Raw genomic sequence first — 26,833 nt, forward strand, 5'->3', positions numbered from 1 at the left:
TTGCTTTCCCATGGCCACCATCACTGCAAGTGCCCCTGCGTTCACTCAGTTAATAAAATTGTTTCCCAAAGGAAACAGAGTGCACTTTTGTCTATCTCAGTATCCAGTTTGTTCCCCCTAAGTCTTTGTTCTGCTTCTTAGGCATAAAAGAAGACGTTTTTCATGTGTATTTAAAATTTCTAATTTAGCCAACTGCAGTGGGGTAGAATGTCCCAAGATAAACCCAACAGTAGTTTGTCTAGAAACTTCCTCTTCCCAGGGTGCACTGCCAGCTTGCCCACTTCTCACTAGAGTGAGAACAATCTTAAACATTTAATATTTTTATTATTATATAATGTGATATTATTAATATTCTCCCACTTCCCAGCTTCCTTCCTCCTGCTAGACAACAAAGGAAATGTGTCATCCAAGGCCAGAGCATTACAACAGAAGCAAGGACTATTCCAGATTGAAGTCAGGTTCTCTGTGCTTGTGACCTCTCTGGTGGCGTGGTGCACACTTGTCACTTAGCCATGCCTTCCTTTTCTAGGCAGCACAAATTGTGCTCATCTCTCTGTTTGAACTGAACACGCCTGAATTTACCATGTTACTTGGTGCCTTGCCAAAAACATTCCAGGATGGTGCCACCAAACTCCTGCATAACCACCTCAAGAACTCCAGTAACACCGGTGTGGTAAGTGCCCACTCATGGTTTGATCATGACCTCCAAGGGACCCTCACCTAGCCACCAGGCTGAGTGACAGCCAGCTTCCTTGTCCTCTCATAACAAGCTTTGAGCCTATGAGATTGGGGTCCTTTCTGATCCTGGCTTATGCTCCAGAAGTAAATGGATTTAGTACTCCTGTGGGTAAGGTTGTCAAGTCACTCAAATATTTACTAAGTTGTTTTATTATTCCTTCATTGCTGGAATCGTAGTTATTTTATTCCTGTAGTGACAGAGTTACTTAATTGTATCACTTAGCAGAGCTATTATTCGTTCCTTTCCTATTGCACTGACCAGAGGAACGGAAGAGAGGATGTGTCTTGGGTGACATTTCCAGTGTTGTTCAGTCGTCATGACTCGGGGGTTTGGGGGTGGGGGGCAAGTGGCAGGAGTAGGGGGCAGCTGGTCACACTGCATCTGCAGTTAAGGAGCAGAGAATAGTGGTCACTTGCTGGTGCTCAACTCATTTTGTTCCTTCTATTCTGCCTGGCACTCTAACCCCTGGGATGACAGTGCCGGAATTCAGGGTGGGTCTTCCCACCTTAATTAATCCAGTCTTGATAGTCTCTTGCCAACTTGTCCAGTGATTGGTCTTTTACGTGATTCTGGATTTTGTCAGATTAGTAGTATTAGCCACCATAAACTGACAGTGCCATTAAGCTTCAAGCGTTCCTGCAGAACAGTTATCTGTTGATGCTTATAACTTGCTGCAGGGTTGGGGTGGGGCAGGGGTTGTCATTGTGGACAGATCCCACGCATTTACTTACACATGGGTTAAGAGACAAAGGGAAAGGGTGCTTGGACTTTCAAGAAAACCTTTGGATAACTTTGCCTACACTCCTTTGCCCCAGGGATCTCCAAGCAATACAATTGGCCGGACACCTTCCCGCCACCCCAGCAGCAGGACCAGCCCCCTGACCTCACCCACCAACTGTTCCCATGGGGGACTATCTCCAAGGTAAGCTCATTCCACAGAAGTGAAAAATGAAAGTGCCCCATCTTTTGCAGCCTGCTTAGACTTAAGCTGAAAGCAGAGTCTAGGACAGGGGTGTGGGCTCCCTCCTCCCACCACTTGTAACTGTGTAGTCTTTGTGAGTTAGCTCCTGCACCACAGTGAGTAGTTTGTGCTCCATGTTCTCTGTAGTTCTGCTAGCTCTAAACACTGAGCCAAGTACCTCATAAATGTAAACACTGAAGGTCACACGGATTCTTGAGGAAGCGCTTCAGCTGTCCTCTAAAACGTAGAGAATCATAATGGTATTATTGAGTTAGCAATAGACCCTTTAGAGTCTGCACCAAGCCTGGGGTAGTTTTCCAGTCAGTTTTCCACTCCAGACCTGCCTGTTTCCTATTTAAAGCAGATGCTGCTCTGCAAAGACAGTGGCTGGAGACTTGCACATCATGGCGTTCAGCATGTACAGACTCCTGTTAGTCTGGGGGCCTAACTTCTTACTTGTTAGTTTTATTTTTGTTTTTGGGCTGTCTGCTAAGTAGTCCTAGTTGGCTTGGAACTTTCCATATATAGCTTGTCTTGGCCTCTAGGCTCCTGAGATGGCAGTCATATATCACCATGCCCAACAGTAGGGTGACTACACAGGAGAGGTGTCTCAAGGCTTCTTAGACCTCAGAGTGGTGGCTCTATGAAGCCACAAAATATTCTGGATCACCAATGACCTCAAGTGCTATATTTTATCTATGAGAAGTCAAGGTCTTTGGGCTATAAAAATATGCCAAATATACCCTTTCCTGATATATTTTTCACCTGCTAAAGGGATGTCCACATTTATTTTTGTTTTTGCCTTTTGTTTTGGTTTTTGTTTTGAGACAGGATCTCATTTAGTCCAGGCTGACTCAAACTACATAGCAGAGGATAACACTGAACTCAAGATCCTATGCCTCCACTCCTTCTCTACCCACCCCCAATGATGGGAATTGCAGGCATGTAAGATCAAGCCTAGCACACTGGTGCTTTTAAATATAGTGGATTCCTTTCTTACCACTAGCGTCCTCTTCAGACACCAGTTATTCAATGTCATGGGACAAAGACAATCTGTGCTTGGGGAAAGCATGTGTTCTATAAGCTGTTACCACACCTTGCTGTCTTTGAATGCTTTGTATGGGCTGTATTATCAAGTAATATCTATAATATCAGATCCATACTTGATCTGTAGTATCAAGCATGATGCTATATCTCCAGATTCGATCTGTGTTGTTAGAGTTGCAGCATGTTAGAATCAGACAGACACTGATGAGAGGCACTCTGCCCTTCCAGTGATTGACTGCTAAGATCACTGAGGTACATGGTTTAGCCTGAGTGATCAGGGTGCAGTACAGACAGTGAAAACTTTATGGAGAATGCATGTTCTCTATAAATTAATGCTTTGTCTCAGCATGATGCTTTGTATTCTTAATTAGGAAGCCTGTTCTTCCATAGTTCGTATATCTTTCAGCTATTGCATTGTTAGGTAATGAGAAAAGATAATACCTCAAATTAAGTATTTTACTACTTTGATACTAGGTTAAAAAAACTGGCTAGAAATTAATCTTTGCAGGTTTCCAAAACATTAAAAATGTTCATTAATTCTTAACCATAGCTTTAAAAAAATTTAAAAAAAAAACCTCTTAGGAGAAAGAAATGAAGAGATTTATTTTCAATATCGAAAGTTCTGGCTGTGACCAGAATATATCTTCTCATGGCCATGTCTTCTTTAGTGAATTACTCAGTTAATGTAGTTTTAGGTTAAACACAAGAGTTGAGTAGCTTGCACATCTCTCAAGGGGTAATAAACGTCACCTCTGCCATGTTTCTAAGCCAAGCATGATCTTCAATGGAAAAAAATAGAAGACCGGCTATTTGGTTGGGTTTGTTTGTTTGTTTATTTGTTTTTTAGTTCTGCACATCAAGATGAACTAGGATTTTTGTTTTAATCCAAAGTTCTGTAATTTGATCACGGTGATAATAAAGGACTGTTTAAAAGTAGTAATAGCTCTAATTTGATGGTAGCTTTAGATTTCCCTGGTGAGAAAGTTCTTTTTATCGACCCAGTAGTATCATGTCATTACTGATTGGTGCGTGAGAGAGGGGTGGCTGCCAGCTATTCCCAACTAATGAGCAGGTATGACCCGATATCTGAGTGGAGATTATCGTTTAACACATAATTATATTTTACAATTTTGTGGTAGAGAAGAATTGCAGTGGCAAGTATCTCAGATCTTGCTGCAGTCTGCTCTGTGTTCCTGATGATCATGTCCCAGAACAGAATGGAACTGCATAATCACCTCTGGGTGCACTGGCAAAGCTGCCCTTCAGATGGCTCTTGTTTTTCTCCTGGCTAGGTGAGGTAGCATCTCTAGACCATGGCAAGTGTTCATATCAAGCCCAGCCCACATGTGGAACCACACTTGGGTACCACCCCTGATCCTCTCTTACCCCCAGCCTAAATGTGGCTTGAAAAGGGCTTTAGATTCTGTACCACAATGACCTTTCATCTCCAGGCTGTATTTTCCCTACCAAGCGGGTTCTGTGCCCCTCCTCAGGGATGCTAACACCCAGGGACACCAGCTGTGAGAACTGTGTTGGTGGTACTGAAGGTGGTGATGGCTCAATTGGTAAACCACTTGCCTTCCAAGCATGAGGACTTGAGTTCAATCCTCAGAACCCAGTTTTTTAAAAATGTAAAAGGCTAGGCACTTCTATTCCCAGCAGTAATGAGATAAGAGGTGAACACTAATCCCCAGGCCATGCATGCAAGCCAACCTACCTAGCCTAGCCTACTTGGTGAAGTTTCTGGATACTTGGACGACTTGTCTCATTAAAAATAGAAGGCACCTGAGCAGCCCCTGAGGTTGTGGTCTGACCTCCATACAGACTGCTGCAGCAGGCAGGATAAGACTTGTGGGGGCCTCCGCAAGCCCGGGTCAGTTACTGACACTGTGACAAGCAATTGGATAGCTGTGTTCCCGGGTGCATTTTAGTTTCCTATGGGTGAGACAGAAGCAGAGGAATGCCATTTCATGTCTGTAGTTTATTTTCTCCTCTGAGCTGGCCAGCTGAGACTTATTGCTTCATCTACCCACCCTCCAGGGTACTCTGTCTTCTGAACTCTGACTAGATCCCCAGCTCAGCAGCACTGTCTGCTGCCCCAGAGTCCCCACACTATAGTGTAGTTTTAGAGCACCTCAACTGTCCCACTTGAATTAAGTCTTGAGAGTACTACCTCCAGTTCTTTCTGAAATGACTCAGGTACCACATTAGCATCCTCAGTTTCCAGTGCTTCCAATGTACTGGAAGCACATACAGCCCAGGCAGACAGTATGCCCTCTCAAAGGTATGTACATGGCTACTCTAGGGGTCCCCTTTGACTTTGGGTTGTTTTTTTGTTGTTGTTGTTGTTTTTTGTTTTTTGTTTGTTTTTGTTTTTTCTTATCCAGATACAGTGTTTCTCCATGTAGCCTTGGATGTCCTGGAATTCACTCTGTAGACCAAGCTAGCCTCTAGCTCACAGAGAGATCTGTCTGCTTCCTGAGTGCTCTGCCAAATGTATTTGTGTATTTTTTTTTTAAATGTAGAACTCTGTCTGCACATACACCTACATGCCAGAAGAGGGCATCAGATCCCTTTATAGATGGTCCTAAGTCACCATGTGGTTGCTGGGAATTGAACTCAGGACCTCTGGAAGAGCAGCCAGTGTTCTTAACTGCTGAGCCATCTCACCAGCCAACCTCAGTTGATCAATGCTATCAGCTTAGCCTATGGTTGGGGAAGAAAAAATAAAAACAGTCCTAACTGAGAAGCCAACTGTAAAATGAACCTGTTCTTTTTTTTCCCTCCATGTACAAAGTACTAAATTTTGCTCCAGCTGACTTTATAAGTTTGTCAGAAAAGAGGAATTCTAAAGAAACTCCGATGGAGCATCTCCCTCCTCCCCTCCCCCTTGTATCTATGCTTTTCTCTCTCTGATTTTCCTCTTCTGATCACTGCAGTCGGTTGTGGGGTTGGAGTGCCGACGGGCTATCGAAGCCCCCACCTCCCTTTTCTCAGCCTAACTCCATTCCCACCGCTCCCTCCCACAAGACTCTCAGGCGCTCTTACTCTCCCAGGTAACATGCTACCTGTTAAATTTGTTCAAGATGTCACAATATTATTGTGTTCCCAATATTGCCCTGGGTCTTTTAGAAAGCCTCTGAGCTCCTCTGGTGAGATTCCTGCCTCCATTTAAACTTGCAGGAATGGAGCCTGGGTGAGACAAGTGAGCAGGAACAGGCTTGGGAGCCAGGCTGCTGCTCTGTCTAAGAGACAGTGACCCTTTAACCACCTAACCATTTATTCTCATGGGCTGTTTGTCCAAGCATAGCAGTCAGGACCCATCATGATATCCAGGTAGACAGAGGTGGGTGCAGTTTCCTTAATGTGAGTCCCAGGTGCAGAAGAGCTAAGGGCCAGGTAAGACTGTGCTTTCCACAAGTCGCTGTCCCTACTGTGAATTCACAAGTACTGTTTCACAGCAACCGGACAGAAAGCCCTGAGAGGTGTTGCTTTTTACTGCAGTGATAAGACAGCTTGCGGAGGAAAGGCTTTATTTCAGCTTACAGTTTGTAGTCTGTCTTCCAGAGAAATCAGGGAGGGAACTGAAGCGGTAGCCATGGAGGAGTGCTGCTTACTGGCTTGCTCAGCCTGATTTCTTATACCACCCAAGCCTAAGACATGACACCACCCACAGTGGGGTGGTGGGCTCCCACATTAACCATTGGTCAAGCAAATGCCCTACAAGCAATGTGATGGAAACATTTTCCCAACTGAGGTTCTTCTTCCCAGATATATCTAGCTCAAGTCAGGTTAACAAAAACAAAAAAAAGCAGGATAGGTTGTGTCATTGTCCTATCTCCCTAAAAATGCCCTACCTAGGGCGGAAGCTGGTTTTATGGCAGAGCTCCTATTCTTTTGCTACACCTGGTGTTCTTAGCCCTCAACTGACAGAAAAGAAAGGTCCCCAAAACAGACTTCCTCTCTCCCCATTGGTTTCTTTTTGTCATTCTGACCCAGTGACCCTACCCACCTGCCATCTGGTTCTCCACAGGGTAGTCACTGGGCTACATTAGGGTGACATGACCAGCCCTTAGGTCAATGGCTGTTGGTTGACTGAGTTACTCTTCCTAATCTGACTCATAGCGAAGCCCCTCCGTGTCTAATTGGAACGGTTACAGGGGATCAAAGCTTGGGCTTTAACCTAAACAGTTATGTCTTGGGATTGTGTCCAGGCTAAAATGGGGTGCTCTGTGTCACATGCAGATTCACCTCACCAGCCTCTGCACAGTCTTCATGTGACACCCCTCAAGTCTCAGGGTTGGGGGCTAGAGAGGAGCACTTACTGTTTTAGTCTGAGCACCTCCATCAGAGGGCTCACAAATGCCTGTAACTTTAGCTCTAAAGAGCTGACACCACTTCTGGCCTCTGAGTGCCTATGCAAACACAAAAACAAAAGATAAACATTTTTTAAAAATAGGTTTAGGGTTGTTTGTCCAACCCACTTCGTGATGACAGCCTTCCTGGGAAACTCTTCCCTAAGTGAAGGCTTAAAGGGTATTGATCTGAAAAAAGGCAAACAGTAGACAGCATCAAGCCTAAAAGGGGATGATGCCGGTCACTAGAGAACAGTCATCTTTCGCACCCAGAGCTCATGATTTCAGCTTCATTCTAAGGGTGCTTGAAAAAGAAACCTTAGGGATTGGACACACGCTGCTGCCGATGTGATAGCTGGAGTTGTAACATTCCTGGAAAGTGACAAAGGGGACAACAGCTGGCAGAGCCTTTACTTTCCTCTTCTCACAAGAGGCCACTGTGATAGGGCAACCATTAGAACTAGAGCGAAATATTTTAAAAGAGTTTGGGTTGAAAATCATGGGGTAAATTTATCTGAAACCCAACATTCTCTAAAGCAACACATTGAAAATAATATTGTGACATCCCTTAAAGACTGAACGTTCCTCCAGACCACCTCTCATCCATCCATCACTCTTTCAATTTTTTTTTCTTTTGCATGGGCTATGCTGTTATCTTTGGTTGTTGTGATTTAAAGTATTTAAGGCATTCTTTTACATTATTCATATATATATGTATATATAAATTTTGAGTCATAATACTCAGTCTCTATATATAATAGTGTACTGGTCAGATGTATAAACACTCCTGTGCAGAAGCTGGTGTTGCAGAGTACCTAGGACAGAGACATGGAACAGTCTCTCTAGTCATACTTTGAGTAGTTCTATAGAGTTGCCTTGGGGACAACCTGTGAACTCCAAATGCCTGGAACCCTTGAGTACTGTTCTGTCTATTTTTAATTTAACTTCTCATGGGTATGCACATTGGGTTTCAGCTGCAGAAGTATTCAGGGATCATGTTTCTTTTTGTTAGGTTTCAAGGCCAGTTGAGTTGGCATGTCTTGTTGGAACTCTCCTAATACAGCTGATATGTACTTTCTTTCATTTATCAGGAAAGATGGATTCTGTCTGGACCAGTTTTGCGGTGTTAAGTGTATAGCTTCCATCCATGAGAGTGAGCTCAGGGTTTTTGCTGTAGCCAGCATTATAAAATACTTAGATCATTGCACCTTCCAGTGGGCAGAGATCTGGCTAGTCCTATGACACGCTCCAAGGGAGGAACTTAGTAAATTCTGGTTGTTTTTAACTTAGAGGAAATGTATTTCTTGCGCAATGCATGGCTTGGCAGTGTTGCCATTAGGAAGAGATCTCACCAGTGGACACCTTGTTACTTAAGTTCTCACTTTGTTAAAGAACTAATTATGCTGTTGCTAGGTTCTGCACAGCAAGGATTTTTGGAGTGCACCCAGCTCCTTGGCTAGCTCAGGACTTTCTATAAGTGAGTTAGCCTCTAGCATCTTGTCTTTTCTTGAATACAGTATTAGTTACTTTTCTATTGCTGTGATAAAATAGAAGACTTCATTTGGGCTTATGGTTTCAGAGGATCATGACAGAGAGGCATAGCAGCATGTGGCAGGCATGACGCAGGAAGCTGAGCTTTAGCTATGAGCATGAATCCAAGTGAACAAACTGGGCCGAGACCACAAACACTCAAAGCCTAGCCCAGGTGATGTGCTTCCTTCAACAAGGGCTCACCTCCAGCCACCAACTGGGGACCAAATGGTCAGATATCAGAGCCTGTGTGTGACATTCTCATTCAAACTACTAAATTCCACTCCCTGACCACCATATAATGATACAAAATGGTTTTAGCCCAATTTCAAAGTTCCCATAGTCTTTTCAGTCTAAAGCCCAGTCTCTTTTGAGACTGTAGGCAATCTCTTAATTATAACTCCCTGTAAAATCAAAGGGCAACTTACATATTTCCAGCGTATAATGGCACAGAAGGGACATTACCATTTTAGAAGGAAAGGATGGGGTATGATCAGGAATTACTGGACCAACACACGACTGAAACCTGGCAGAGCAAATGCTGAATCCTCTAGCTCTAAGTTCAGTGTATGGGGCTTTCATTTCAAAGGGGTCAGATTTCTCTGCCCCTCCAGCTTGGCTGCCTGTGAGGGCTCTCTCTTCCCTGGGCTGGTTCTCCTTCCTGCATACAGCTTTACTTGGCAGGTAGCTCATGGCTCTGGAATCTCCAACATCTTGAAGTCTCCTCTGTGGACAGACTTCACTTTCACAGCTTCACAAAATAGCCTCTCATAGCCGCTTGCCCTCTCTGGGATTCCCCACCACACATTGTCTCTCTGAAACTGAAGGAAGAATCTTTCCCTCTTGCATCTTTCATGCCTGTCAAGCCCTACCCAGGTCAGCACCACAGTGCATCTAAAGTTTAGCTGGTGGTGTTGCCTGGGGGCACCTTCCCGTGTTGCTGTGCACAGCAGGCCTGTCTATCTGCTGGTCTGTGAGCAGCCTCTGTGAGCACAAGTCTCGGCTACTGCATGGAGCTTCTCAGTACTCTTCTCTCCACAGTGTAGTTTCTGTTTCTCTCTACCCCATTTGCTCTTTCTCCTTGAAGACTGTTTCTGTAACGACCATGGTCCAGATTCAGTGTCACCCTGTCTTGAAATTTCCTGCACCAAACACATTAGTCCATTGCTTTTAAATTTAGCCTCAGGCAAGTTCTTAGGACTAGAGCAGCCAGATCCTTTCCCAAAATATCACAGGACCATGTCTAGCCCTGTCCTAATACTGTTGCCCTCTGAAACCTCTTGACCTGGGCCTCTGCAGTCGACATTGCTCTCAGCACCTGCTGTCTTCTGGGTTCCTACAGGATGGGTCTTCTGAGAGCACTTCTCTAGCTCAGAGTTAAAAAGTTCCACACACTAGCATAGCCAGGTTCTTCAGAGCAGTAGCCCGGTCTCTGGTACCAACTTGTGTGGTAACATTCTTCTTTTGCTATGATGGAACGCCATGACCAAGGCAGCATCTGGAAGAAGGTTTATTTGGGTTTACAGTTCCTGAGGGTAAGTGTGCATCATGGTGGGAGGCACAGAAGTAGCAGACATGGCGGCAGGAAGAGGAAGTGGAGAGCTCACATCTTCAAAAGCAAGGATGATGTAGAGAGAGCTTAGACATACTTCCTCCTAGTACCCACACCCCAAACAGTGCCACCAACTAGGGACCAAGTATTGAGATGTCAGCGCCCGTAGGAGACAGTCTCACTTAAACTACTCCAAATGCTTTCTCAAAACAAGCAGTGTTTAAGCTAAGCTGTTTTGGTTTTTTTTTTTTTTTTTTTTTTTTTCCCCCAAACTGTCCTTAGTTGATTGTCCCTCCATGCTTTGCTGTCATTCCTGTCTACCCATCCTGGGCTTTTTTTTAATGGCTCAGGAAAGGTGTGGGTGTTTTTTTCTCATGACACTCTGTTGAGCACCCTTTTCATACATCTAAAGACCACTTGTTTACAAACTGCAGGACACCACAAGGCTGTTCTCCTTTTTAAAAAGCATTTCTGCTTCATGGTGTATTATTATTAGTGTCTCAGAGGATAGCAGGTGGCATCACTTTTCCATAGAGGACAAGTATTATTTCTAGAAGTGTTTTTGGATGTTCATTCAGGAAGGTGGCTCATCTCTTTAAGATCTGCCTTAAAAGAATCTGGTGTTCCCAGCAAGCTCCTGGGTTAGACCACACGGGACTTGGAGCCCCAGGTGCTGGGTGAGGATAGGTCTGATTTTGAATCCCAAGCTGGTGTTTTTTGACATAGGGCCTTGATTGTTTCTCTGGATTGGATTCTGGTGTGCCTGCCCGGCTCTTGTGAAGTGGTTTGTTTTGCTCCTCAGAAGTGTCTAATTCTAGCTTATTTCCATGTGCCTGCTCCTCTAGAGTTTGTACATTTGAGACCAGTAACAACTAAAGTAGCTTTTTTTTCATCTTCAAGATAAGAAAGTTCCTTCCACCATCATCCCTGTGCACATCCAGTCACCTCGTCACTCCTGCGTTCTCTCACCCTCGTGCTTTTGTTCTCTCTGGTCCCCGGGGGCTGGTGTACTGTCTGGGGCTGGCTGTGACATGGAAGATGGCCAGTGGCAGTGCCCTGACAAGAGCTCTGTCCCCTTTTGTTCCAGTTAACCGAAACCCAAGTATAATGAGTCCTACTTTAAACTATAAATCAGCTAGGCCTGTGTCCTGGTTTTATGCACATACCTCAGTTTTCCAAAAAATACATTTTTTTTTTTTAAATTATAGCATGCTGGACTATGATACAGAGAACCTGAACTCTGAAGAAATCTACAGCTCTTTGCGTGGAGTTACAGAAGCCATTGAAAAGTTCAGCTTCCGAAGCCAGGAGGATCTAAATGAGCCAATCAAACGAGATGGCAAGAAGGATTGTGATATCGTGAGTATCCCGGGCCAGGGGATGGCTAGCTAGCAGTTAAGTGGCAGCAACTAGAGACTTTCCCCCACTCAACTCCCTGGAGACAGTGTGTTCTGTTCTGGTGTTAAAATAATAGTAATTTTTAAAGTCTAAGGCAGTTTTAGAACATTTCAGAAGAGTGGTTCTCAGCTTCTGTCCCTTTGTCTTGGGCATGATTTCATTCTGTAATGCCCCTGAAGTACTTGCCACTCAAGCATGACGGCCTGACTCCTCTCCCCAAAACCACATAAAAAGAAAGTTTGGTGCAAGTTGGTTGTGGTGAATGAAGTCCCAGCACTCTAGAGGAAGAGTCAGGTTGATGTCTGTGACTTAGAGGCCGGCCTAGTCTCCAGAGTGGGTTCCAGGATGGCTGGAACTACACAGAGAAACCCTGCCTGGAAAAACAAAAACAAACTAACTAAAAAGCTTGGCATGCTGGGATGCCTGAAGGCCAACTCCAGGAGCCACAGGTCCTTGAGCAGTGGATCACCAGAGGCCATCCTGCTTCTCATATAGTTACCTTACGATTCATAGCTGTAGCAAAGTTAGTTAGGAAGTAGCAACAAAAATAATTTTAAGGTTGGAGGTCTCCACAATATGAGGAATGTTTTAAAGGGTTGCAGCACTAGGAAGGTTGAGAACCACTGCACTAGACAGAAAGAAATTAGCAGTGGGTCCAGCAATCTCCTGGGCTCCTGAGTCAGGCTGCTGTGATCTGGTCTGAGAAGGAGAAGGAAGTGAGCAAGCAGGCAGCAGTCTGTTCATAACATCATGGACTTAGCTGTGGATGGGTGTGGATGTCAGGGCCCATGATCAACTGAGCAAACTGATCAGTGGTGTTGGGAGCTTAGGTCAGTGGCTGAGACCAGAGTAGAGACTTGAGAGGCATTGGAATGATGGGAGGGGAGCCAGGGTCATACTTCATATGTTTAACAAGGACAGGAGTGCCTTGATGAGAACTGAAAGGAGTAACTTGACAGGAGAGAGTAAAGAAAATGAGGCATGAGAAACCTCATGCTTCCAAGGGCCCCATGACAGAGGGGAAGGGACAGGTGTTAGGGATACAGGGACAGAGAGGGGGTTAGAGTGAGACACTAACATACCATACAGCCTTCAGTTCCCAGTACCCAAATGAAGCAACTGCCTATAACCCGAGTTCCAGGGGAGCTGATGTCTTTCTTTTGTCTCCCAAGGTCTCCTTTACATACTTGGTGCACATAAACTCACATAGGTGCACACCAACTCACACATACAGAAATTTTAAAAACACAATGTAGTCATCCCTCATTACCTGCAACTCTGCAGTGCCTGAGTCCCCTGTATCCTCAAGTGTACTTAGGCTGTCACTAGATGGCATAACACCTACTAAAACGTTATAACAGAAATGCTATGTGGTTGTTACACTGCCATTTAGTAAGCAGTGATAAGAGTAGTTGGCTCATCAAGAAAAAGACAGTGACCTAACGCGAGCTAAGTTTGACCCCTGGAACTCACTTGCTGGAGGGAAAGAACCAACTCTCACAAGTTGTTCTCTGACCTCCACATGTGTGAATGAATAACCCCCAACCCCCATTAAAAAAATAAAAGTTTAAGAACATAGTCCATACACATTTAGTTTGGATACCAGTCTTTTTTTTTTTAATTAGGTATTTTCTTCATTTACATTTCCAATGCTATCCCAAAAGTCCCCCATACCCTCCCCCCACTCCCCTACCCACCCACTCCCACTTTTTGGCCCTGGCGTTCCCCTGTACTGGGGCATATAAAGTTTGCAAGTCCAATGGGCCTCTCTTTCCAGTGATGGCCAACTAGGCCATCTTTTGATACACATGCAGCTAGAGTCAAGAGCTCCGGGGTACTGGTTAGTTCATAATGTTGTTCCACCTATAGGGTTGCAGATCCCTTCAGCTCCTTGGGTATTTTCTCTAGCTCCTCCATTGGGGGCCCTGTGATCCATCCAATAGCTGACTGTGAGCATCCACTTATGTGTTTGCTAGGCCCCGGCATAGTCTCACAAGAGACAACTATATCAGGGTCCTTTCAGCAAAATCTTGCTAGTGAGTGTATGCAATGGTGTCAGCATTTGGAGGCTGATTATGTGATGGATCCCTGGATATGGCAATCTCTAGATGGCCCACCCTTTTGTCTCAGCTCCAAACTTTGTCTCTGTAACTCCTTCCATGGGTGTTTTGTTCCCAATTCTAAGAAGGGGCAAAGTGTCCACACTTTGGTCTTCGTTCTTCTTGAGTTTCATGTGTTTTGCAAATTGTAACTTATATCTTGGCTATTCTAAGTTTCTGGGCTAATATCCACTTATCAGTGAGTACATATCATTTGAGTTCTTTTGTGATTGGGTTACCTCACTCAGGATAATGCCCTCCAAGTCCAACCATTTGCCTAGGAATTTCATAAATTCATTCTTTTTAATAGCTGAGTAGTACTCCATTGTGTAAATGTACCACATTTTTTTGTATCCATTCCTCTGTTGAGGGGCATCTGGGTTCTTTCCAGCTTCTGGCTATTATAAATAAGGCTGCTATGAACATAGTGGAACATGTTTCTTTCTTACTAGTTGGAACATCTTCTGGATATATGCCCAGGAGAGGTATTGCTGGATCCTCCGGTAGTACCATGTCCAATTTTCTGAGGAACCGCCAAACTGATTTCCAGAGTGGTTGTACAAGCCTGCAATCCCACCAACAATGGAGGAGTGTTCCCCTTTCTCCACATCCTTACCTGCATCTGCTGTAACCTGAATTTTTGATCTTAGCCATTCTGACTGGTGTGAGATGGAATCTCAGGGTTGTTTTGATTTGCATTTCTCTGATGATTAAGGATGCTGAACATTTTTTCAGGTGTTTCTCAGCCATTCGGTATTCCTCAGGTGAGAATTCTTTGTTTAGCTCTGAGCCCCGTTGGATACCAGCCTTTTAATGAATATTCTGGTATATATTTGATTGACTCTCTGAGAAGGAGCCTGTGCATATGAAGAGCTGACTGTATTTCAGGAAGGGGCTATTTCTTAGACAACATTCCCAGAAGATGACTGACATAGGAGCAAATATCAGAGGTGGAGCTGGGTGTGGTTCAGCAGTAGAGCACTTGCTTAGCATCTTGAGGCCTGGGTTCAATTCCCAGGACCATGTTTGTGCACAGAGATCACGATCCAGTGCCCTAAGTACCAATGACACTGTCCTAGTTTGCTTTTCTGTTGATATGATACATATTAACAAAACAACTTGGGAAGTGGCTAGCTAGGTTTTTGTCGACTTGACATAAACTAGAGTCATTAGGGAAGAGGGGACCTCAACTGAGAAAATGCTCTCCCCAGACTGGCCTATGCTACATTTTCTTGATTGATGATTGATGTGGGAAGATCCAACTCACTGTGGGCAATGCCACCCCTGGGCTTATGGCTCTGGATACAGGCAAGCCTTGGAGAGACAGCCAGTAAGCAGTGTTTCTCTGTGACATCTCCTAGTTCCTGTCTCTGTGTTCCTGCCCAGAGTTCCTACCCTGACATCTTTTGGTGATAGAGTGTAACCCGAGAGTTGTAAGCTGAAATATCCCAGGTTGTTTTGGCCATGGTCCTTTCTTATAGCAACAGAAACCCTAATTAAGACAGGGAGGAAAAGGTTTATTTCACCAACAGCAATCGTTGAGGGAAGCCAAGGCAAGAAACTGGAGCAGAGTCCACAGATGCCCAGTTTACTGGATTCTTCCCCCATGGCTTGCTTGCTTGCTTTTTATTTTTGTTGTTGTTATTGTTTGTTTTGTTGTTTCTTGAGAAGGGGTTTCTAGATATAACAGCACTGGCTGTCCTAGAACTCATTCTGTAGACCAGGCTGGCCTCTAACTTAGAGACCCACCCGTCTCTGCTTTCTGAGTGCTGGGATTAAAGGCATGTACCACCACTGCTCAGCCCCATGGCTGTCTTTCACAACCCAGGACTACCTGCTCAGGGTGGCACCACCTCTTCAATCAAATCAAGAAAATGTCTACAGACTTGCCCACAGGCCAGTCTAATGGAGCCACTTCCTCAACTGAGGGTCGTTCCTCCCATGTGATGCTAATTGGTGTCAAGTTGACAAACACAAACTAGTACAGACACATTTTCAGTTAAGAGCCAGTGTATCTGTTCTTAAACTGCACGGGCAGGCCTCGCTTGCATAGACGCAATTATCAGCCTTTTTCAAAAGGTTGCAGATAATATTGAAACATGCTACTTTGTGGAAAAATATTGTTCTTTTCTTTTGCTGAGCTCTTTACTTAGAATAAATTACTGGTAAAGTTGACACTCACTCTTGTTAAATACTCTTACTGACTTCCAGACCATTGCATTAAACTAACATAGCACCTGCATTGCACTGCTGCGTTACAATCTCTCTTACATTCAGTGTCATAATGTCTACAGAAAGGAAACTGGAACCCAGACGCCTGGTCCCTGCACCTCTGTAGTTGCTTAACATTTTTCCCCAGAATTTTTAACACTGGAATTTCTTGTATGAACCATCACCCATCATCCACTTTATTAAAGCACAAGTAAAAAAAGTTACATATGATCACCACAGAACTTTACGCATAAATTGCTTATACAGTGAGGAAAACAAAATTTCAACTGTATGTCTCCTGGAATTCCCATCTTTGCAAAATCTACAGGTAGAGAAGGACAGAGAAATACACATAAAGAAGTAAGATTGGAGGCTGACCAGATGGCTCAGAGGACAAGAATACTTACTGCTCAGTTCAGTCCCTGAAACACAAAGGTGGGGAGAGAAAGGACTCTGTGAAGTTGTCTTCTGACCGCAATACCGCACGCGCGCACGCACACACATACACACACACACAGACATGCACATGCGGGCATATACATACTCATATTATTATTATTATTATCATTATTATTATTACTGTTACTACTACTACTATTGCTACTATTACTACTATTAATTTTCTAAAGAAATAGTTCCATTAAAGTGCTTAGAAAATATAGTTTAATTATGTTTTTAATATGTTTTTTAATTTTAACTTTATTTTTATTTTATTTTCCATGTATGAATGTTTTGCCTCTGTGTATGCTTTGCCCCCACAGAGGCCAGGAGAAGCCATTGGGAATCCTCTGGAGCTAGAGTCATGTGTGGTTGTGAGGTACTCATGCGTGCTGGGAACTGAACCTGGGTCCACTGCAAGAGCAGTTCATGTTCTTAACTGCTGAGCCATCTCTCCAGCCCCTTATAAGTTTCTAGGCACTCTTTAGAAGTGACATTTCATTGTAGCCATGCTGTAGTTTTTAAGAGAGTTACAAAGTCACCCATGAATTATCTACTACTCAACACTGCTATTAACGTATAGCCTACGCCTTTTTGGTCTTATTTTGTGCAGGTCTATCTCTATATTACTTATCTCTGTATCTTAAATGTAGTATTAAATCTTATTTGTAGATGTCAATGAGAAATGCATTCTAGATCTTTTATGAAGTATATTAGTTGCAAGTGTGGGTTCACACAGGTATCTGTAGATAGACCAGCATTTACAGTACCACTAGTCACAGTAGCCAAGGTGAATACACACTTGGTGGGTGTGTGTATAACCCCAGCAGATGCATGGGTAAAGATGTGACAGACAGTGGTCAAAAGGAAAGAAATCTGTGCTGTGCTGCGACCTAGATGAACTTTAAATAATGCCAAGTGAAATAAGCCACATGCAGAGGGGCAGGTATTTGCTTGTTTCCTTATATGAGATGCCTAGATAGACGGGTTTGTAGAGAACACAATCAAGGTTTGTGGGGCAGGGGAGTTGTTATCTATTAGGAGTGGGGTTTTTGAAGGGATAATGAGAAAGTTTGGGGTATAGATGGTGTTGATGGTTACACAACATAGTGAATGTATTTAATGTCACTGAAGCATATGATTATAGATGGTTAAAATGATAGGTTATGTGTATTTACCACAACTTTTAAAGCATATAAACATAGAATAAGAGTTGTATCTTGTTAGCAGCACAAATACAGTTTTGTGGGAATCTCCAAATACGTTCTGGATTCCTGGAAGTCATGTCTAGATGGGGAAATAGGCTGCCTATTGCCAACCCAGATTTGTCTACATAATACTGTCATGTAGGGGCTGAACAGGCTCCTGTGCCCAAGGTAAAGGCCTGGTACCATGTCTTAGTTTCTATTGCTGTGATAGAACACCATGAACAAAGGCGTGGGAGGAAAAGGCTTGTTTCTGCTTAAAGTTCCATGGCACAGTCCATTCCTGAAGGAAGGCAGGGCAGGAGCTGATGCAGAAACCATGGAGGATGCTCCTTACTGACTTGTTCTTCATGGTTTGTTCAGCCTGCTTCCTTATGACACCCAGAGGCACTAGCCCAGGGGCAGCATCACCTACAGTGGGTGAGGCCCTCTCACATTAATCATTGGTTAAGAAAATGTACCACATTGGGAGCTGGAGAGATGGCTCAGAGGTTAAGAGCACTGACTGCTCTTCTAAAGGTCCTGAGTTCAATTCCCAGCAACCACATGGTGGCTCTCAGCCATCCGTAATGAGATCTGACTCCCCTTTCTGGAGTGTCTGAAGACAGCAACAGTGTACTTACATATAATAAATAAATAAATCTTTAAAAAAAATAAAGAGAAAGAAAATGTACCACAGGCTTGCCCACAGGCCAGTCTGCTAGGGTCATTTTCTCAGTTGAGGTTCCCTCTTCTCAAATGACTCTATATTGTGTGGAGTTGACATAAAATTAGCCAGTAATGCAAGACTATTGCAGTCAAGCCAGAGACCATTGAGAGACAACTGTTAAGACAAACACAGGAGGAAAAACAAGTTCAGTACAGATCTCCAGAGAATAGAATAGTGAGTGTGTGTGGAAGATAATCCTATGACTCAAGGTTAGAGGTGATTTTGAGATAATCTGGCTTCCCCCATGATTTTCCCCCATGATTATCCCCCATGATTATCTCAAAATATGTCCAAACCAAGGGACTGATTTGTAGGTGTTCAGAGAGCGTTAGGTTCTGGCTTTTGCCATGGGGGTATTATCAAGTTAACTTTTGAGAAGCCCCTGCTGATGGCATTGGAGCCAGAAGCCACAGAAGTCTGAAGCGGGCTTCTCAGGAATGGACAGTGAAGGATGTGCCTTGCGATATCCAAGGGGCTCTTTAGACTACACGGTAGTGATGCTTCAGAAAACTCATGAGTACAGTGAGTCATCAAATAACAAAGAAAACCAGGCTTAGTATATAAGCAGATGGAAGAATGTTCTATTGGGATAGAAATCACAATTAGCATGGAGCTGGGGAAATGGCCCCATGCATAAGAATACTTGCTGTTCTTCCAGATTTTGTTCCCAACACCCATATCAGGCAACTCACAATTACCTGTAACTCTAAATCCAGGGAACAACACCTTCTTCTAGCCTCCATGAGTGTGCGCTCTCTCTCTCTCTCAAAAAAAAAGTTTTAAATAAAATTAAATGCCAATAGCTGTTCTTTTGTCATCAGCTAGCTTGCAAATGGAAATCTCTGACCCCTCTAAGAAATTTCTAAGCATCAAAGAAAAAGAGTGGGTTGGGCATGGTAGTACAGACCTTTAATTCCAGCACTTGGGTGACTCTGTAGACCTGAGTTCAAGGCCAGCCAGGACTACATAGTAAGACCCTGTGAAAGAAGGAGAAGGGGAGGAAGAGAGAGGAAAAGGTGAGAGAGACATGAAGAAAGAGGAGGGAGGGAAGGAAGGAAGGAAGAGTAGAAATGAACAGGTGTGGGAGAAGGTTCTAGATTGACTTTGTGCTGTGTTCTAGGTGTCCCGAGATGGGGGAGCAGCCTCACCTGCCACCGAGGGCCGGGGAGGTAGTGAGATAGAAGGAGGCAGGATGGCTTTGGACAACAAGACCTCCCTGCTCAACACGCAGCCTCCACGTGCCTTTCCGGGGCCAAGAGCACGGGAATATAACCCGTATCCCTACTCCGACACCATCAACACCTATGACAAGACGGCTCTGAAGGAAGCAGTGTTTGACGATGACATGGAGCAGCTCCGAGATGGTCTGTCTTCTTGCCTCCCTGCCCCCCCTCCCCCTTTTATGCCAGCTAGACTTCTCATTCTGTCATCCCAGCCCTGCGTACCCTATCAAACACAAATAGAAATACGGGGCCTTTCCTGGTCCTCTATTTGCTCAAAACTGCTTATTGAGTTCCTGATGTGTAATTAGGCCTAGGAAGGCCCCTGTGAGCAGAAGCCTATGCGGGCTTGCCCTCTGTATGCCTACAGTCTGTCCATGGAGGCTCTGCTACTGGGACTTTGCTGAAATGCTACCTGAGTGGAGTGATTGACCAGGGCTTGCAAACGGGGCATCTTATGCTTGCTCTCTGTGAAGGTCCTGGCCCACACTGTCCCAGCTTAGTCATGAAGGTGCGGTACCAAGGCCATGACAAGGCTTCCTTCTTCCTCAGGGTGCTCCCAGTCTGCCATGCTGTCCCAGAAGTTGGAGGCAGGGATCTGACAGTACTTAGTTGCCTTAAATTATGCTCGGCACTAAGCTAAGAAGCATGCGCCCATTAACTCCTGAGATCAGAGGTGCTTTTGTTCTCATTTTACAGGTTACAAAGTAGATTCAGAAAGATTAAGATACTTGCCCAAAATATAACATAGGGATGTGTCTGGGATTTTCTGTGAGTTCCACGTCAAGACCTGTATCCAGGGACAGAGAATGTGGCTCAGGGATTGAGTTGTGCTTAGCACCGTAAGGCCCTGGATTCAATCTCCAGGACCAAAGCTAAACCTAAGACCAGTGTCCATCAGCGAGTGAGCTGCAGGTGACCACGTATTGGCTTGATGATGTTTGTCCAGCAACTTAAGGTTTTCTTCCTCCACCTCACTTATTCTATTCACTTGCTTTGTTCTAGTGCAACTCCGCGTGATTTTTCTTTCACATTGTACATCTGTTTTTCATGAATAGAGTTTGAATGGAAAATTAAGTGAATAAGAATTCTAAATAATTAACACCTGCCTGAACGCTTTCTGTAATCATGAAATGCTTGGCTTGTCCAGCCAGGAAGGGAGCAAGGAAGGCAAGGCCCACGTCCAGGATGCTGGGTTACAGAGTGAGCACACTGTAGAGGGGGCTGCTCTGTTCGAGACCCAAAGGGAATAAAGGACCTGATACTATGGAGTTCTGGACTAGAAGACAGTCCTCCAGATGTCCAGAACTGAAGAGGCCTCGGGGTCAGAAATACTCCTAGAACTGTCTTTTCCCTGGATTTGCCACATGCTGGTCCCTGGAATGAGTCTAGAGTGACCAGTGTTCTCTATGCTTTCTGCCAGAAGTGGATGGTTTCTTTCATTTGCTTGTGGAGTTGCTTCACCACTTCCTTCTCCATTCTTGATCTTAACCAGAGATTAGAATGTCAGTTGTTTTTATCCACTACCATGTAAGGAAAAGGAGAAAGGTGGAGTAGCAAGAAAGAATAAGAAGCTTTCCATGTTTTGAGCATCCTTATATGCTTGCCCCCTGATCTCAGAAGCTAAAGAAATATGCAAATATGCCTCAAGAGAGCACTTGTGATGGCTGGTCTCCACTGTTGGTTCCCCATGCTCCCTGTTTAAAGTTGAGTTTTCACAATTGAGACCTCTTAAATAAGTAAAGACAGGGAAAAAAGTGCCTCTGAGCCATTAGACGGAGTTCAAACCCCTGCTGGCAACAGTGCTAGTGGAGGTGAGCAAGCTTTTCAGTCTTGCAAAGTCTAGATGCCTTGAATGGCATCAGTTACTATGTTGATTCCAAGGTGTGCACATCCAAGAATGGAGCAGATGTTAGGCAATGTAATTGTGACAGTCTTGAGGAAATATGTGGATGGATGTGAGAATGGAAGGGCCTTGGGAGAAGGTTTACACTGGAATGGGCCTCCTACAGGCAAGAGGCTCTCCACTGGTTAGAGACTGTGGTAGTAGAAGAAAGTTTAGAAAAAGATGAGTCTCAAGCATTTGGCTTTTTTTTTTCTTTTAATCTCTATGTAAAAATTGAAAGGGAAAAAATGGTAAGGATGGGGAGGACTCAGGACAGTGTGACATAGATTCCTGGCGCTCTGTCCTCTCAGCAAGGTGAGAATGTTGGAGGTGCACAATGGGAGGCTGGCAGCCACGCAGGGCAGAGGAGGAGGGGAAAGCATAGCATCTCTCTCTCTCAGTGGTAGGAAAGAGCATGCCGGGAGCCCTGTGGCCAACATCTGAGGTACCATTGTGTGTCTCCCCAGTGCCCATTGACCACTCAGACCTGGTGGCTGACTTGCTGAAAGAGCTATCTAACCACAACGAGCGTGTGGAGGAGCGGAAGGGCGCACTGCTGGAGTTGCTCAAGATCACCAGGGAGGACAGCCTGGGCGTGTGGGAGGAGCACTTCAAGACCATCCTGCTGCTGCTGCTGGAAACTCTCGGAGACAAAGACGTAGGCACTTCCACAGCCCCTTCCACATGGTGGTGGTGTGATGTCTTTCCTGATCAGGGTTGACCAGCTTTCCTTTGTGGGTTATGTGCCTGGCTTATACCAAATCAAGTATTCATCTGGGTTCCACATAGTTCCAGAGCACTCACTAGCCTACAGCAGCCACACCAGCTCACATGTGCAGCCAATGAAACAAACACCTTCCTGAACCTACATACTGTAATACAGAAATTTCCCAAACTAATAGTGTAGAAGGCGATCTTCCAGAGTGCATCTTCACGACTTTCACTTTTATTTCATATGAAATAAAGAAATTCAGATGTTTATTTTTATTTTTTTTTTCCATTTTTTATTAGGTATTTAACTCATTTACATTTCCAATGCTATACCAAAAGTCCCCCATATCCACCCACCCCCACTCCCCTGCCCACCCACTCCCCCTTTTTGGCCCTGGTATTCCCCTGTACTGGGGCATATAAAGTTTGCAAGTCCAATGGGCCTCTCTTTCCAGTGATGGCCGACTAGGCCATCTTTTGATATATATGCAGCTAGAGTCAAGAGCTCCGGGGTACTGGTTAGCTCATAATGTTGTTCCACCTATAGGGTTGCAGATCCCTTTAGCTCCTTGGCTACTTTCTCTAGCTCCTCCATTGGGAGCCCTATGATCCATCCATTAGCTGACTGTGAGCATCCACTTCTGTGTTTGCTGGGCCCCGGCATAGTCTCACAAGAGACAGCTACATCTGCGTCCTTTCAATAAAATCTTGCTAGTGTATGCAATGGTGTCAGCGTTTGGATGCTGATTATGGGGTGGATCCCTGGCTATGGCAGTCTCTACATGGTCCATCCTTTCATCTCAGCTCCAAACTCCGTCTCTGTAACTCCTTCCATGGGTGTTTTGTTCCCAAATCTAAGGAGGGGCATAGTGTCCACACTTCAGTCTTCATTCTCCTTGAGTTTCATGTGTTTAGCAAATTATATCTTATATCTTGGGTATCCTAGGTTTGGGGCTAATATCCACTTATCAGTGAATACATATTGTGTGAGTTTCTTTGTGAATGTGTTACCTCACTCAGGATGATGCCCTCCAGGTCCATCCATTTGGCTAGGAATTTCATAAATTCATTCTTTTTAATAGCTGAGTAGTACTCCATTGTGTAGATGTACCACATTTTCTGTATCCATTCCTCTGTTGAGGGGCATCTAGGTTCTTTCCAGCTTCTGGCTATTATAAATAAGGCTGCTATGAACATAGTGGAGCATGTGTCCTTCTTACCTGTTGGGGCATCTTCTGGATATATGCCCAGGAGAGGTATTGCTGGATCCTCCGGTAGTACTATGTCCAGTTTTCTGAGGAACCGCCAGACTGATTTCCAGAGTGGTTGTACAAGCCTGCACTCCCACCAACAATGGAGGAGTGTTCCTCTTTCTCCACATCCTCGCCAGCATCTGCTGTCACCTGAATTTTTGATCTTAGCCATTCTGACTGGTGTGAGGTGGAATCTCAGGGTTGTTTTGATTTGCATTTCCCTGATGATTAAGGATGTTGAACATTTTTTCAAGTGCTTCTCTGCCATTCGGTATTCCTCAGGTGAGAATTCTTTGTTCAGTTCTGAGCCCCATTTTTTAATGGGGTTATTTGATTTTCTGAAGTCCACCTTCTTGAGTTCTTTATATATGTTGGATATTAGTCCCCTATCTGATTTAGGATAGGTAAAGATCCTTTCCCAATCTGTTGGTGGTCTTTTTGTCTTATTGACGGTGTCTTTTGCCTTGCAGAAACTTTGGAGTTTCATTAGGTCCCATTTGTCGATTCTCGATCTTACAGCACAAGCCATTGCTGTTCTGTTCAGGAATTTTTCCCCTGTGCCCATATCTTCAAGGCTTTTCCCCACTTTCTCCTCTATAAGTTTCAGTGTCTCTGGTTTTATGTGAAGTTCCTTGATCCACTTAGATTTGACCTTAGTACAAGGAGATAAGTATGGATCGATTCGCATTCTTCTACACGATAACAACCAGTTGTGCCAGCACCAATTGTTGAAAATGCTGTCTTTCTTCCACTGGATGGTTTTAGCTCCCTTGTCGAAGATCAAGTGACCATAGGTGTGTGGGTTCATTTCTGGATCTTCAATTCTATTCCATTGGTCTACTTGTCTGTCTCTATACCAGTACCATGCAGTTTTTATCACAATTGCTCTGTAGTAAAGCTTTAGGTCTGGCATGGTGATTCCGCCAGAAGTTCTTTTATCCTTGAGAAGACTTTTTGCTATCCTAGGTTTTTTGTTATTCCAGACAAATTTGCAAATTGCTCCTTCCAATTCGTTGAAGAATTGAGTTGGAATTTTGATGGGGATTGCATTGAATCTGTAGATTGCTTTTGGCAAGATAGCCATTTTTACAATGTTGATCCTGCCAATCCATGAGCATGGGAGATCTTTCCATCTTCTGAGATCTTCTTTAATTTCTTTCTTCAGAGATTTGAAGTTTTTATCATATAGATCTTTCACCTCCTTAGTTAGAGTCACGCCAAGATATTTTATATTATTTGTGACTATTGAGAAGGGTGTTGTTTCCCTAATTTCTTTCTCAGCCTGTTTATTCTTTGTATAGAGAAAGGCCATTGACTTGTTTGAGTTTATTTTATATCCAGCTACTTCACCGAAGCTGTTTATCAGGTTTAGGAGTTCTCTGGTAGAATTTTTAGGGTCACTTATATATACTATCATATCATCTGCAAAAAGTGATATTTTGACTTCCTCTTTTCCAATTTGTATCCCCTTGACCTCCTTTTGTTGTCGAATTGCTCTGGCTAATACTTCAAGTACTATGTTGAAAAGGTAGGGAGAAAGTGGGCAGCCTTGTCTAGTCCCTGATTTTAGTGGGATTGCTTCCAGCTTCTCTCCATTTACTTTGATGTTGGCTACTGGTTTGCTGTAGATTGCTTTTATCATGTTTAGGTATGGGCCTTGAATTCCTGATCTTTCCAAAACTTTTATCATGAATGGGTATTGGATCTTGTCAAATGCTTTTTCTGCATCTAAGGAGATGATCATGTGGTTTTTGTCTTTGAGTTTGTTTATATAATGGATTACATTGATGGATTTTCGTATATTAAACCATCCCTGCATCCCTGGAATAAAACCTACTTGGTCAGGATGGATGATTGCTTTAATGCGTTCTTGGATTCGGTTAGCGAGAATTTTATTGAGGATTTTTGCATCGATATTCATAAGAGAAATTGGTCTGAAGTTCTCTATCTTTGTTGGATCTTTCTGTGGTTTAGGTATCAGAGTAATAGTGGCTTCATAAAATGAGTTGGGTAGAGTACCTTCTACTTCTATTTTGTGAAATAGTTTGTGCAGAATTGGAATTAGATCTTCTTTGAAGGTCTGATAGAACTCTGCACTAAACCCATCTGGTCCTGGGCTTTTTTTGGTTGGGAGACTATTAATAACTGCTTCTATTTCTTTAGGTGATATGGGACTGTTTAGATGGTCAACTTGATCCTGATTCAACTTTGGTACCTGGTATCTGTCCAGAAATTTGTCCATTTCGTCCAGGTTTTCCAGTTTTGTTGAGTATAGCCTTTTGTAGAAGGATCTGATGGTGTTTTGGATTTCTTCAGGATCTGTTGTTATGTCTCCCTTTTCATTTCTGATTTTGTTAATTAGGATTTTGTCCCTGTGCCCTTTAGTGAGTCTAGCTAAGGGTTTATCTATCTTGTTGATTTTCTCAAAGAACCAACTCCTCGTTTGGTTAATTCTTTGAATAGTTCTTCTTGTTTCCACTTGGTTGATTTCACCCCTGAGTTTGATTATTTCCTGCCGTCTACTCCTCTTGGGTGAATTTGCTTCCTTTTTTTCTAGGGCTTTTAGATGTGTTGTCAAGCTGCTAGTATGTGCTGTCTCCCGTTTCTTCTTGGAGGCACTCAGCGCTATGAGTTTCCCTCTTAGAAATGCTTTCATTGTGTCCCATAGGTTTGGGTACGTTGTGGCTTCATTTTCATTAAACTCTAAAAAGTCTTTAATTTCTTTCTTTATTCCTTCCTTGACCAAGGTATCATTGAGAAGAGTGTTATTCAGTTTCCACGTGAATGTTGACTTTCCATTATTTATGTTGTTATTGAAGATCAGTCTTAGGCCATGGTGGTCTGATAGGATACATGGGACAATTTCAATATTTTTGTATCTATTGAGGCCTGTTTTGTGACCAATTATATGGTCAATTTTGGAGAAGGTGCCGTGAGGTGCTGAGAAGAAGGTATATCCTTTTGTTTTAGGATAAAATGTTCTGTAGATATCTGTCAGGTCCATTTGTTTCATAACTTCTGTTAGTTTCACTGTGTCCCTGTTTAGTTTCTGTTTCCACGATCTGTCCTTTGAAGAAAGTGGTGTGTTGAAGTCTCCCACTATTATTGTGTGAGGTGCAATGTATGCTTTGAGCTTTACTAAAGTGTCTCTAATGAATGTGGCTGCCCTTGCATTTGGTGCGTAGATATTCAGAATTGAGAGTTCCTCTTGGAGGATTTTACCTTTGATGAGTATGAAGTGTCCCTCCTTGTCTTTTTTGATAACTTTGGGTTGGAAGTCGATTTTATCCGATATTAAAATGGCTACTCCAGCTTGTTTCTTCAGTCCATTTGCTTGGAAAATTGTTTTCCAGCCTTTCACTCTGAGGTAGTGTCTGTCTTTTTCCCTGAGATGGGTTTCCTGTAAGCAGCAGAATGTTGGGTCCTGTTTGTGTAGCCAGTCTGTTAGTCTATGTCTTTTTATTGGGGAATTGAGTCCATTGATATTAAGAGATATTAAGGAAAAGTAATTGTTGCTCCC

The 26,833-nt window shown here is 43.7% G+C and overlaps 1 protein-coding gene across 50 annotated transcripts in view; it reads left to right on the forward strand.

The window, feature by feature from the left end:
- The window catches only part of Clasp1 (CLIP associating protein 1), a 220,405-nt gene that overhangs the window by 170,399 nt on the left and 23,173 nt on the right, over positions 1-26,833 (forward strand). For 28 of the 50 annotated variants that reach the window (NM_001359328.1, NM_001293300.1, NM_001359336.1 and 25 more), the window contains 6 exons: positions 530-673; positions 1,555-1,661; positions 5,687-5,803; positions 11,393-11,543; positions 19,365-19,608; positions 21,817-22,007. In NM_001359328.1, coding sequence (NP_001346257.1) covers positions 530-673; positions 1,555-1,661; positions 5,687-5,803; positions 11,393-11,543; positions 19,365-19,608; positions 21,817-22,007 — 954 coding nt within the window. The remainder of the gene's footprint in view (positions 1-529; positions 674-1,554; positions 1,662-5,686; positions 5,804-11,392; positions 11,544-19,364; positions 19,609-21,816; positions 22,008-26,833) is intronic. The other 22 variants (NM_001359331.1, NM_001359335.1, NM_001359337.1 and 19 more) reach the window with 1 other exon arrangement.

This window comes from Mus musculus, chromosome 1 (genome assembly GCF_000001635.26).
Source record: "Mus musculus strain C57BL/6J chromosome 1, GRCm38.p6 C57BL/6J".
Classification (NCBI taxonomy): Eukaryota; Metazoa; Chordata; class Mammalia; order Rodentia; family Muridae; genus Mus; species Mus musculus.